At 41.0% G+C, this 12,688-nt stretch overlaps 1 protein-coding gene across 3 annotated transcripts in view; it reads left to right on the forward strand.

The window, feature by feature from the left end:
* The window catches only part of EEIG2 (EEIG family member 2), a 59,873-nt gene that overhangs the window by 25,776 nt on the left and 21,409 nt on the right, over positions 1-12,688 (forward strand). Inside the window, exons 3-4 of one of the 3 annotated variants that reach the window (XM_056139163.1) lie at positions 5,185-5,241; positions 11,341-11,457. In XM_056139163.1, the coding sequence (XP_055995138.1) occupies positions 5,185-5,241; positions 11,341-11,457 (174 nt within the window). The remainder of the gene's footprint in view (positions 1-5,184; positions 5,242-11,340; positions 11,458-12,688) is intronic. The other 2 variants (XM_056139164.1, XM_056139165.1) reach the window with 2 other exon arrangements.

Below are 12,688 nucleotides of genomic sequence, written 5' to 3' on the forward strand. Positions count from 1 at the left end.
TTGCTGGGTCAAATGGGAGCTCAATTTCTAATTTTTTGAGGATCGTCCATACTGTTTTCCAAAAGCAGCCCCTGTATCCCCTGTATTTTAATATATTTTCATATGTTACAGTGAGACATATTACTAAAAACTTAAAAAAGGTAGTTTCAGCTATTCACCTTAATATATATATGCACACATATATGTATATCATCCTACTTTTTTTCCAAATAGAGGAATCCATTAGTTATCACTATTGTGAATTTAAATACTGGCTTTAAAATGCAAACTTTATTCCTCAACTACAATAAAACAACAACAGCAAAAAGAAAAAAACAGGGGTTTGAGAATTGTAGCAGATGAAAATGTTCTGCTTTTTGTTTCGTGTTCTGGATTTTAAGTAAACCGATAGCACTATGAAATGTGTGTTTATGCTTTATATTCCCTTACATTGTTTAACTATCCTGGTAAAATATGACATATATTTTTGTATTTGGTTTGTGTAGGTTATTTTTGGGGGGATGGGGAGATGGAGAAGTGGTGGCCATAACCAGTGGTACTCAGGGCTTACTTTTTGGCTGTGCACTCACGCATCTCTTCTAGCGGGGGCTTGAGGGGATCATCTGTGGTATCAGTGATTGAACCAGGATCTGCTGCATGCAAGGCAGGTACTATGCCCACTTCACCATCTCTCTGGCCACTTTGCATTTTATAGGTTTTTAGTCTTTCAGAAATTTAGACCTATAAAATAGTGCTACTTGGAGTGGGGGAAAAAAATCAAAAAAGCTTCTCTAAAGGAAGTATACTGTAATCAGAGTATACATGGCATTGTGAGTATGTAATGTGTTGTTTACTTGCTGTGAAAAATTGAGCAATTCTGAGTTTTTAAAATATCAGTTTCCTTTTCCAGAGATGATTCTAGTAACTGCTTGCTTGTGGAATTATAAGTGTTAGCTGAGATATAAATGAAGCTTCCTACCTTTTCTTTCTAAATTGCCACTATAGCTCTTACATTGAAACCTTTTTTAAATGGAGTTCTAATCAAAATCTTTGGAAGATGATGTGTTAGCCTTTGAATTTGAAGATAAGGAAAATTTATACCTAGTGTAGAACATAACTAATAATTTAAAGGAATCCAGAGTCTGTTTTATAAAATACTCAAGTTGTTGTGGTACTGCGTTATGTAGCAGACCCCAAGAGCTGTTCTTCTGAGATGAATGGCCTGGCTCGAAACAGAGCACCTCTCTGTCTGAGAACAGAAAATCTAGACCAAATATTTAAAAAGCACTTCTTGAAAGCATCAGAAGCTGCCAACACAGTAAGGCCTTGGGAGACCTCAAACTCTAGGCGAAGGCAGTGTAAAGAGATAAGCTGCCTTTGGGCATGCCAGTACCCACACAGCATTGGCTAGTGTGCAAGCAGCCGTGCGTAAGAGGCTAACTTGAAAGCAGTGACTTAGAGACAAAAAAACTGATTTGATGTTCAACTAATTTTATAAGAGTGAGGAGACAAAAATAGGAATCTGGGGGCCTATCGGCAGACAGGTTTTTGTAAATGTACCAAGTGTTGGGACTGCTTAAATGTTTCAGCCTAGAAGGAAGATAAGATAGAAGAAAGATATAGACTGGCCCATAGACAGACAAAAATTCAACTTACAGTCAGCTCAGTCCTTGTTTGGAGGTAGGTTGTCTGCCTTACTAACTTGCCTGATACAAATGTAAATCTTCAACATTAGCCTGAACCTCAAGTTATTTCTTCAAGTTATCACGCACAACATGACCAAGTATAATAGACATGCTATGACCAGAATCAAATGGCAAATAGCATATAACAATAGAACCATGGACGATCCAAGAAGATCAAAGATAAACTTTTAGAATAATTAAAATAAGTGAACATGGCAATAGCCAAAATCTGGAAACAACTCAAGTGCCCTACAACAGATGACTGGTTAAAGAAACTTTGGTACATCTGCACAGTGGAATACTATGCAGCTGTCAGGAGAGATGAAGTTATGAACTTTGCTTATTAATGGATAGACATGAAGAGTATCATGCTAAGTGAAATGAGTCCAAAAGAGAGGGACAGAGATAGAAGGACTGCACTTATTTGTGGAGTATAAAACAAGATAACATGAGGCTGACACCTAAGGGTAGCAGATACACTGGACAGATAGACTGCCCAATAGCTGGAAGCCTGCCTCATGAGCAAAGGGGAGAAGGCAGATAGAATAGAGAAGGGATCACTAAGAAAATGATAGCTGGAGGAATCAGTCGGGATGGGAGATGTGTGCAGAAAGTAGATAAAGAACCAAACATAATGACCTCTCGGTGTCTGTATTGCAAACCATAATGCCCATAAGTAGGAAAAGATGATGGGGAATCATGTCTGCCATGGAGGCAGGGGGAAGGTGGGAAAGGGGGGGTATACCGGGGATATTGGTGGTGGGGAATGTGCACTGGTGGAGGGATGGGTATTTCATCATTGTGTGATTGTAACCCAAACATGAAAACTTGTTACTATCTCATGGTGATTCAATAAAAATTTTTTAAATTATGATAAAAATAAAAAAAAGAAATAAGTGAACATGCAAGGAATCTCATTAGAGAACTAGAATCTATTTTTCCAAAAGGAAGAAATTGAGTTCCAGAACTTTAAATTACAATAGCTGAAGTTTAAAAATTCAGTAGATAAGAATAGGTCTCAGCTGATGGATTTAGTAACAAGTTTACCACAACTGAAGAGAACTTCGGTAAATTGGGAAATACGATAAAAGAAAAGGAGCCAGGGAGATGGTACGGAGATTAAGGCACATGCCTTGCATACAGCTTGACTCCCATTTAACCCCCAGCACCCTGTGATCCCCAGAGCATCACTGGGCAGCCCTGGAGGCCCTTGAGCCCCACTAGGGTGGCACAGGTGATCCCCAGCACTGCAGAGATCGAGCAGCACTGCATCCTGGAGCTCTTGCTTCGGTTGGCCAAGAATCAACCTGAAGGGCCCAAGATACCCAGACTAAATCACAGGAAGGGAATGGAATATGCAGGAAAGATCACAGGAAGCAGGGAACAGTTTAAAAAGCTAGCATTGATGTAATTGAAACCTTGAAGAAGAGGAGAGAGAATGTGGCTGGGGATCTTCTAAAACTGATGAAAACAGATTTTCAAATATAGGAGCTCCTTTTAGGGAAAGCAGCAAGGTTTGCACATTTAAATGACAGTGGACCCTCTGGGTGGAACGTGGAAAGTTCTTGGTGATGAAGTTGGAGGCAATGAATCAGTTAGGGCCCATTAGGTTACGGTTTGGCGTTTAGGTTTCACTCAAATTATCATTGAAATCTTTTATTGAAATCTATCTGATGATTGTATTGGGGTGGGGCTGTTTGCAGGAGACCACTTCTGGTGATACCTTCATGGTGCTGACCTTACAGTGGTATGCCCCACAGTGTTAGGACCACCATAGACCAAGTCTGTCAAATACTCTTAAGAGATTACTGATAAAGATAGAGCCTTTAATTTCAGCTAAATTGGAGCTGAAATTTGGTAGCATATAAAGAAGTAAAGGAAGGGAATAAACAATAGCCCGTGATAATAGATCCTAAAAGGCTGCATGGGACTGAGTTTGCTACTCAGGGTGGGGGGGTGGGGGACCGAGAGAAAATGGTGAGGCAACGCTGGTGTCCTGGTGGTGGGTGTAGTATAGTGATAACCGTATTCCTGAAATTTTAGTATTAGTCCTATTCTTAATCATAGTCCCTATATTTAAAAAAAATTGAAATGGAGATCTCTGGTAATCATAAAAGCCATTGCAGAGTGAGTGAGGACAAAAGTCCATTACTAGTAGGTTGAGTAGAGAGGGGACTTTGGCAAGTTTAGCTACACACTTTGAGGACTGACTGGTAGGGGAGGAAAAAAATCTAGAAGAGAAGAGAAATTAGCTAGAAGAGAAATGACCAGCTGGAGAAGAGTTCCGTTTTGTTTGTTTGTTCAGTGAAGGTGTTGAACAACAATCAAATTAACAATTTTATATTCAGTCTTCATAAACCAATGACATAACAAAGAAGGAAAATTGTGAGTTCTCCAGGGGCTTCCAAGCCTTCCAGTGGGCAGCAAAGTTGGAAGAGTAATAGGATTTTCCACAGATTGTCTCTTAATTCACTGAAGTTCACTACTTTGAAGATGGGAATGGCAGGTTGTAATTTATATATCTGGTTTATGCACTGTTCAGCAAACACATTTTAAAAAAAGTGGGTGGAAAGAGAGGGATTTGGCCACCATTATAATGGCAAACACATAGAGTATATTGTCTTCTGGGCGTTTTCTGGTCTTGCTCACATAATTCTCCCATCTGTGAGATGTTCAGAATTCAAGGAAATTGTTGAATTAATGTACGGTTATGCATTTTTGTGGAAAATGTTAAGACATCTGAATTTTTTATTATTATTTTTCCACTTCTGCCAGTCTTCATCACATGAAATTAAAAGGGCTTCTGCTATACTAACATGGGATAATTCCTACTATATTGGGGGAAAGATAAAATTTAAAACATTTTGCATAGTATGGTATTGAGTAAAAAGGTAAAATTTATTTCTGTAGCACGGCAGCACTGTCCTGTTGTTCCTCGATTTGCTCGAGCGGGCACCAGTAATGTCTCCATTGTGAGACTTGTTACTGTTTTTTTGGCATATCGAATACACCACAGGGAGCTTGCCAGGCTCTGCCATGCAGGCGGGATACTCTCAGTAGCTTGCCGTGCTTTCTGAGAAGGACAGAGGAATAGAAACCGAGTCAGCCATGTACAAGGCAAGCACCCTACCTACTGTGCTATCGCTCCATAATTTATAAATACTAAGTACATATATATATATGGCCTCCTTAACAATGCCATAAAATTTTATAATAGTGGTGTCCTTGGGGTCAGAGTTTAAATTACTGAAATATTAAAATAGTGTAACAGTGTGCTTCACTTGAGAAGTGAAATAACCTTTCTTTTTTTGACAAGTTTTTTTTCTTAGAAAATAAATATTAGCTGGTCTCCTTACAATTCATTACTTTTAATTTCATTTTAAATAAAAGTTCTGTGGGACATTTGAGTAGTTAGATTCACACTCATTAGAATTTTACTGTCAGTGATGTTTGCCAGCAAGTGAGTATTTACTTCAGAATTATCTGACATTTTCATTTTCAATCCTCAGTCATATGATAGTCTTACAGTGTTTTCTGTCTTTGGCAGGAATTAAAAGGTGGAAAAACTTATGCCAAGGTAAGTAGATATTCTCTAACTGGTTTTGAAACTTGTAATATCACTCCTTACTCTGTATAAACTTAAAATTGGTTTGCATTTCTCACTGCTAAGTTTGGCTCTTGCTAAAGCACTTGAAAATTAAATAGTTGGATTCAGCAACAAAGCTGCTGGTTACTTTTCTAAATACTGATTATGATCTCATTTACCTTTTATTTTAAAATTATAAATTTTTAATTATATAATTATTTTATATATTTATATTATTTTGATATTTTATCATTGTTTTTATATATTAATATTTTATATATTATATATCTGTCACTGTCACTGACCTCCCATTGTTCATCGATTTGCTCGAGCAGGCCCAGTAACATTGTGAGACTTGTTACTGTGTTTGGAATAATGAATACATCACTGGTAGCTTGCCAGGCTTTGCCATGCGGGCGAGATACTCTCAGTAGCTTGCCAGGCTCTCCAAGAGGGGTGGAGAATCGAACTCAGGTCGGCCGTGTCAGCCACATGCAAGGCAAACGCCCTACCCACTGTGCTATCACTCCAGCCCTATATATTATTTCAAAATTATACCTTCCATGCTGTGTATCTGTTAATACAATCACAGGAGTCTCATCTTCTGTTGATGTATTATGAACCACATTAGTTGATTTGCAAATATTGAACCATCCCTGTGATTCCTGGAATAGATTCCATGTGGTTTTGATTCTTGTAATGGTAAATTTGGTTTACTTGGGGCAGAGAGCTAATACAATGGATAAAGGTGCTTGCTGTGATAGAGTTAGGTTCTATCCCCAGCATCAAATACCGTCCCCGACACCAGACAGAAGAGATCCCTGGGTGCAGGGCCCATAGGAAGCCCTGAGCTGAACACATGCAATATGACCCTAAAGTCAGCTTCCCCACCCACCGCCAAATAAAAACTGATTCACATAGATTTTGTGCAGGATCTTTGCATCAGTGTCCACCAGGGATATCAATTTGTAGTTTTTCTTCCTTTGGGGAGTGGAGGAGATGTAACATTGGCCTCATAACAAGTTCTTGGAAGATTTCCTTTTTTACCTTTTGGAAGGTCTTGAGAAGAAAATGTTAACGGGTTATCTTGGGAGGTTTAGTAAAACTCACTAGTAAAATCATCTGGACCAGGGCTTTCTTTTGCTTTTAGTGAGTTTCTTCCTCGTATTGGCCTGTTCAGGTTTTCTGTTTCCCCTTGATGCCATCTTATAGGGTGTGAACTTCTAAATGTGCCAGCTGCATCTGTTTGTGGCATGAAATTGTTCACAGTCATTTCTCATTAGCCTTTGTATTTCTGTGATGTCTGTAAGTTCTCCCCTTCTACTTTGATACTGTTTATTCACATTCTCTCTCTCTCTCCCTCTCTCCCTCTCTCCTTCCTCTTTTCCCCCCTTTCCCCTCTCCCCCTCTCCTTTCTCTCTCCCCCCCTCTCTCTTAACCTTCCTCGCACCCTATCTAAGGGTTTATCATTCTGGTTGACTCATTCTGTGAACCAGCTCTTGGTTCATTGATCTTTTGTATTGCCATATAGGACTTTTTTTGAATGAGAAAACTTTCTAGATGGCCCCTCTCCAGATGGCCCTCTGAGGGTTTCTTGTATCTTTTTTGGAATTCAGAAAGATAGTTTAGCAATAGGAATTGGAGCCCATGGTTAGATTGAGCACAGTTTAACAATGAATTACAGGTGGGGTTTCCTTTCTTAAATGAAAGAGTGGACCCTTGAAGGAAAGTTCTGCCAGCAGGGAATAGCAGGCATGGAATGGTGGATGTTCATGCAACAGGGTCTGCTCTGATGGACAGAGCCCCCTACCCCATCCCCTAGATTTCCTCCTTCTAAAAGGCTTTTGAGCCCCTCCCTTCTCTCTATTCCCATCAACTCCTTAGGTTTTGCCTTCATTTTTTCCTGTCTGAGACGTGTTTGGGCCTCTCATCTTTCGTTAACGCCTGCTTGTGCATCCATCTTACCGCCAGAGTGATAGTTCTAAAATTCAGACTTGACCGTAGAGTTGCCCCAGCGTTAGTGCTGTTACCTATAAAGTAAAAGTAAGTGTTTAAGTCTACCATAGCTAGGTTGTAAATTCTCTTCTATTTCATTTCCTCCGCCAGTTACGGTGTTCTCTCCCTCTACCCCCATCCCTCCCTCCCTTCTGTTCCATCCTTCTGCTTTCTTACACTGCCTGAAGGGGCTGTGCTATTTTAGCTTCTCTGCCTTGTGACTCGGTATTTTCCTTGCCATGCAAGTGCTTTTCCCTCCTCTTGTCCTGCCAACTCCTGTAAAGACTCAGCTTAGTCATCCGTCCCCACTGAAACCTTTCCTTCTTTCTTGCTCTCCTCTTGCTCTTCTCTACTCTACCATACTTTTCCTAATGGAATTTCTTTTCTGGTTTTTCATTGTAAACTAGGCACTTCTTGATAAGAGAAGATAACTTAGTGTCCCAGAGTAAAATTTCCAAGGTCTTAAGAAGGTGCTCAAAAATTTTTACCAAACTGATATATCATCCAACACAGGGTGGGGAAAAAAGCTAGTGTTCTATCTGAATGTCATTTTCAAGAACAGTTAGTGCAGCCAAAGAGAAAACCATAAGGACTTAGGGACTCTGGTAACTCACAAAAATGTAAGATAGTCTCATCTCTCCTGTTCATTACTGTTCTCCAGTGTTGAGAACAGAATCTAGTGCATTAAAAGGTACTCAAGAAATGTGGACCTGGGCTGGAGCAATAGCACAGCGGGTAGGGCATTTGCCTTGCACATGGCCGACCCGTGCTCGATTCCCAGCATCCCATAGAGTCCCCTGAGCACCTCCAGGAGTAATTCCTGAGTGCAGAGCCAGGAGTAACCCCTGTGCATTGCCGGGTGTGACCCAAAAAGAAAAAATAAAATAAATATGGACCTTGCTTATATAGTGACCTTTAGCCTAAAATACCACATTGTTATACCCTATCATTGGATATGCTTCCTTTCCATTTCTTTCATTTACCTTATTGTTTTTTAAAAATTTTGTTACTTTTTTTTTAATTAACTAAGGTGAGATACACAGTTACAAGGTTGTTCATGATTGGGTTTCAGTCATACAGGTTTCAATACCCATCCCTTCACCAGTGTACACTTCTCACCGCCAGTGTCCCCAGTTTTCCTCCTGTCACCCCACACTTGCCCCACCCCACTCCAACCTCTATGGCAGACACTTTTACTTTTCTTCTTTTTCTCGCTCACTCACATAGTAGGACAGTGTTAGTCGGAAATGATAACTCTGGACGAGAACTGAATGCTGCAAGTAGATATAGGGAGATACAGGAACCTCTCAGTACCTATATTGCAAACCATAATTCTCTTCTTTTATGAATTAGGTAAAAGAATTTATAATAATGTAGATGTCTATGCTTTAGGCATATAGTAATACTGCACTACACTCTCCACCAAAGTGCTAATATCCCTTGGTCCCTTGTCCCCTTCCTGCCACCCCTCTGAGATTGGTAACCAGAGTTCTGTTGTCAGAGTTGAGAGCTTGTTTTCGTGGGACATTATCTGTTCTCTTGCTTTGTTTCTTTCTGCCCTGCATGTTAATCAGACCATCCAGGCTTTGCCTTTCTCCCTTGGCCAGGACGCTTTCTGAACGGGGCCTGATCAGATGCTTACATGATGTTTAGTGACACTCCAGTATCAGCATTCCAACCATGCAAAGGCCAGTAGACTGTTTTTTTTAATTTATAACGGACATATACATACAGTTTTGGCACTTGTGGAAGCCATTCTTGGCCATGCTTGAGGTCACGCAAGCAAAAAATGAAGGTGCTCACGGGGTCATGTGGTGCCTGGGTTGAACCCTGGGCCACGCACATACCCACCTCGAGTTCCATCTTGGCTACGCAGCAAAAGTGTTATTAACTTCCTACATGTACCTGGCATTTTTCCTGGGATTTTTCCAAGTGCTGGATATACAACAGTGAATACAGCAAACAAAAACACTTGCATTCTGTGACTTTTATTAAAATGAAGTGTTTAGAAGAGACAGTCAGTAAAACAAATAAGAAATGTGTAGCAGGGGGAATGGACAGAGATGGTGCAGGAAGTAAGCCGCTTGCCTCCATGATTCCCAGAACTGCGTATGGTCCCCTAAGCCCACCAGGAGTAATCCCTGAGCACAAAACCAGGAGTAAACCCTAGACACAGTTGGGTGTGGCCCAAAAGCAAAATTAGAATTTAAAAATGTGTATGTATGTCATACAGTGATAACTGCTAAGGAGAAAAATCAAGCAGGTGAGGAAAGGGAGAGCTCCAGGGAGAAGAGTGAGGAGGAGGGGAGTGTTTTCGAATGCTCTAGAAAGGCACCTTTAGAGGAATGACGAGAGCAAGTCCCTCACCACTTACAAGTTTGCCTTGCATTTTACCTCGGAGCTGAATCTCGCCTTTTCAAACCTATTTCCACGTTTTCCCAGAGCTGTGCCCCACACCAGCTCTCTCTGCGGCTACCCAGAAATACAGCTCAAACTTGTTCCTCCCCCTCATTATTACCCAATTGGGTGCCCATTTTCTGCAGCTACCAAAAATTGCTTTTCTCTGATGTTGCCCGACCTTATTTCTCCTTTACAAGTGGTACAATTAATCCCATTATGTCATTATTTTTTAAAGAAAGTCTATGCAACAGAACTAAGTATATGTAGTCTTTAATTAACAATAAAGAAATGTCTTGAGGTTGTAATTAATTAGCCTCATCTCCCTGAAGACACAATAAGAAGTACTATATCTTTCAAACCTTGCTATTATTTTAAGTTGCCTGCTCTCAGGTTTTAAAAATGCACAGTGGTCACATATGAATGCGTTCAAAATGATTCTAATTGCTGTCTGGAACATTTTAACTTTGAGACTGACACAAAAAACACTGAATAATATATAGATATAGTCAACGTTAGAAAACCCCAATTCCCAAGTGCAATTAAGCCAAGAACATACCGAGCCTCAGGTAATGGCTCCATAATTTGCATTTGGTTACTCTGACCTCACTGCCTCTCTCCTAGGGGTCCAGCAGGCCAGTCAAAACCTGAATGGTCTGAGCATGTGGAAACCAGAATGGCTCTTTGATCATTAGCACACACCTCAGCTCCTGTGTTATCCTTTCTCTTTGAAACCACTCCCCTGCTTTCCTGCTGGCTGCCTCCTTGCTTCTCTGTTCACTCAGAAAACAAAAGCAACCAAAAGAGAACTTAACTCCCACAAGCTCTTAGTGCCAACCTCTTCCCCGTCATAACTGTTACCCGTGCCCTGCACTCACTGTCCCACCAGCTGCATTCGGACCTGATGCCAAACCGTTCTCTACCTTAGTCCACTTCTTCAGGACTTCCTCTCTCTCTCTCTCTGCATTCTGAAATTCCCCTTCTGTTGGCTGATTCCTATCAGTACACAAACAAGCTGGATTTTCCCCCATATTTCTTCCACATTGACACGTAGGAGCAGGTGGTCTCGTGGGTCAGCTGGTATTTCCCAGACGGTTTGAGTACCACCACTAGTACCAATGGTTTGGCCGCCTAATATGCATCATTTTTGCTAGAGCATATTCAAACATGTACAAAAGGAGTTTAGGATTTTCATTTTTGTTGGTTCTTTTTGGCCACATGCAGTGATGCTGAGGGTTGCATTTGCAGCTGTGTGCATGGGGTCACTCTTAGGGTCCCTGTGGTGTGGGGGGTGGAACTGGTATCAGCCATGTGCAAGGACAGGAGGCATTTCACTGTGTACAGAGTGATACATATTTAGCCTTAGAATTTCTGGTTTCAAAGATGGAATCATTGAACACAAGAGTAGAATTGGGGTCAGGGACCTAACTCAGTAGTAGGTAAAGAACATCCTTCACATATGTGAGGTCCTAGGCTCGATTCCTGGAAGGACCAAGAAAGGAGTAATAAATTTCCAAAATAAGTGATGCAATTTAAAAACCACATGTGAAGCAAATAATAGGACAGGTATGAAGGCTGAAAAATGAGAGATGACTGAAGTGTGAGAAGACTAAAGCAAGGGTTGGATGTTTATTTTAAGGAGAATGTGATAGAAGCCTAACAGATATTCTATTAATATAATTCTCTTTCTTTTCATAGCTGGGCTTTGCTGATCTAAACCTGGCCGAGTTTGCTGGATCAAGAAACACCACTCGTCGCTGTTTACTGGAAGGCTATGATACCAAAAATACAAGACAAGATAATTCCATTCTTAAAGTGAGCACATTTCAGGGTTCGCCTATCACCAGCTGAGTTTCTCAGCCTTGAAATAAATATAGGGGAATTCTGTCAAGGGCAAGATGGGATTCAACCCGGAATCATAGGCTGACTACACCACCGAACTGCTCACCTCCTGGAGAGCAAAAAAAGATCCAGATCACAGTAACCAGGATTTACCTTCCTGAGCCTTGGGCGTTTGTCTCTGCTAGTGTGAACATTCAGGGGAAAGGCGCAACCTCCAAGCAGAGTAGGACAGTGAACACCTGAAAATGTATCCAGCCCCCCTGGAGGTGGTTTCCAGAGCAGTTGTGAGGGACACCTAGAAGACAGTACTTTCCACTGGTGAATGGACGGATGTTGGAACTTGGTATGACTGAAACCCAGTCATGAAGAACTTTGTAACTCTGTTGCACCATGTTTCAGTTAAAAAAGGAAGAAAAGTTTCTCTCAGAACCAGAGAAGTGCCAGGTGTCTGTGTGCTTTCTGAATACCCCCCAAGAGTGTGTTGTAGTGCCCGCATAAAATATACATAGACTTCCCAGAGCTGGGGGGAGGCCAGGTGAGGAAATATTTTCAAAATGCCTCTCACCCAGCAAAAACTCACTGGATAAATGCTCCACTACATTTTAGTTAGGTTACTCCATAATGTTAAGTGAAAGAGGGGAAATATCTAGTGGAAAGAAAAAATAATTCTGATTAAAAAGTCAATGGTGAGAAGTTTAACAAAGAATTACCCTATATTTAGACAAGAACTGGGTGCTGAGAGGAGGGAAAGCGATATGCCTGGTAACCCTTCAGTATCAGTATGTCAAACCGCAGTGCCTGAAAGGAAAAAAGCAGGGGAAAAGAGAGAGAGAAGAAAAGTGACTGCCACAGAGGCAGGCTGGGGTGGGGGGTGAGGGGGAGATAAATGGGACATTAGTGGTGGGAAACATAGACTCAATCATGAACAACTTTGTAACTGAATCTCATCATGATTCACTTGAAGAAAAGAATTACTCTATATCTGCATTTCCACATTTTGTTTTCAGTGACATATTTCATTCTAAACAGAATGTGTGAAATGGTTATTATACTAGTTCATCCTTGCACAAATTTAGCATCTTTGAAATAAACAGTGTTGGGGTGAGGTGGAGATAGTACAGCGGGTAAAGCACCCGCCTTGCACACAGCTAACGTGGGTTCAATCCCTGGCACACCATACGGTCCCCTAACCCCTGACAGGAGT

The sequence above is a fragment of the Sorex fumeus genome, unplaced genomic scaffold (genome assembly GCF_029834395.1).
Source record: "Sorex fumeus unplaced genomic scaffold, SorFum_2.1 ptg000131l, whole genome shotgun sequence".
Taxonomy (NCBI): domain Eukaryota; kingdom Metazoa; phylum Chordata; class Mammalia; order Eulipotyphla; family Soricidae; genus Sorex; species Sorex fumeus.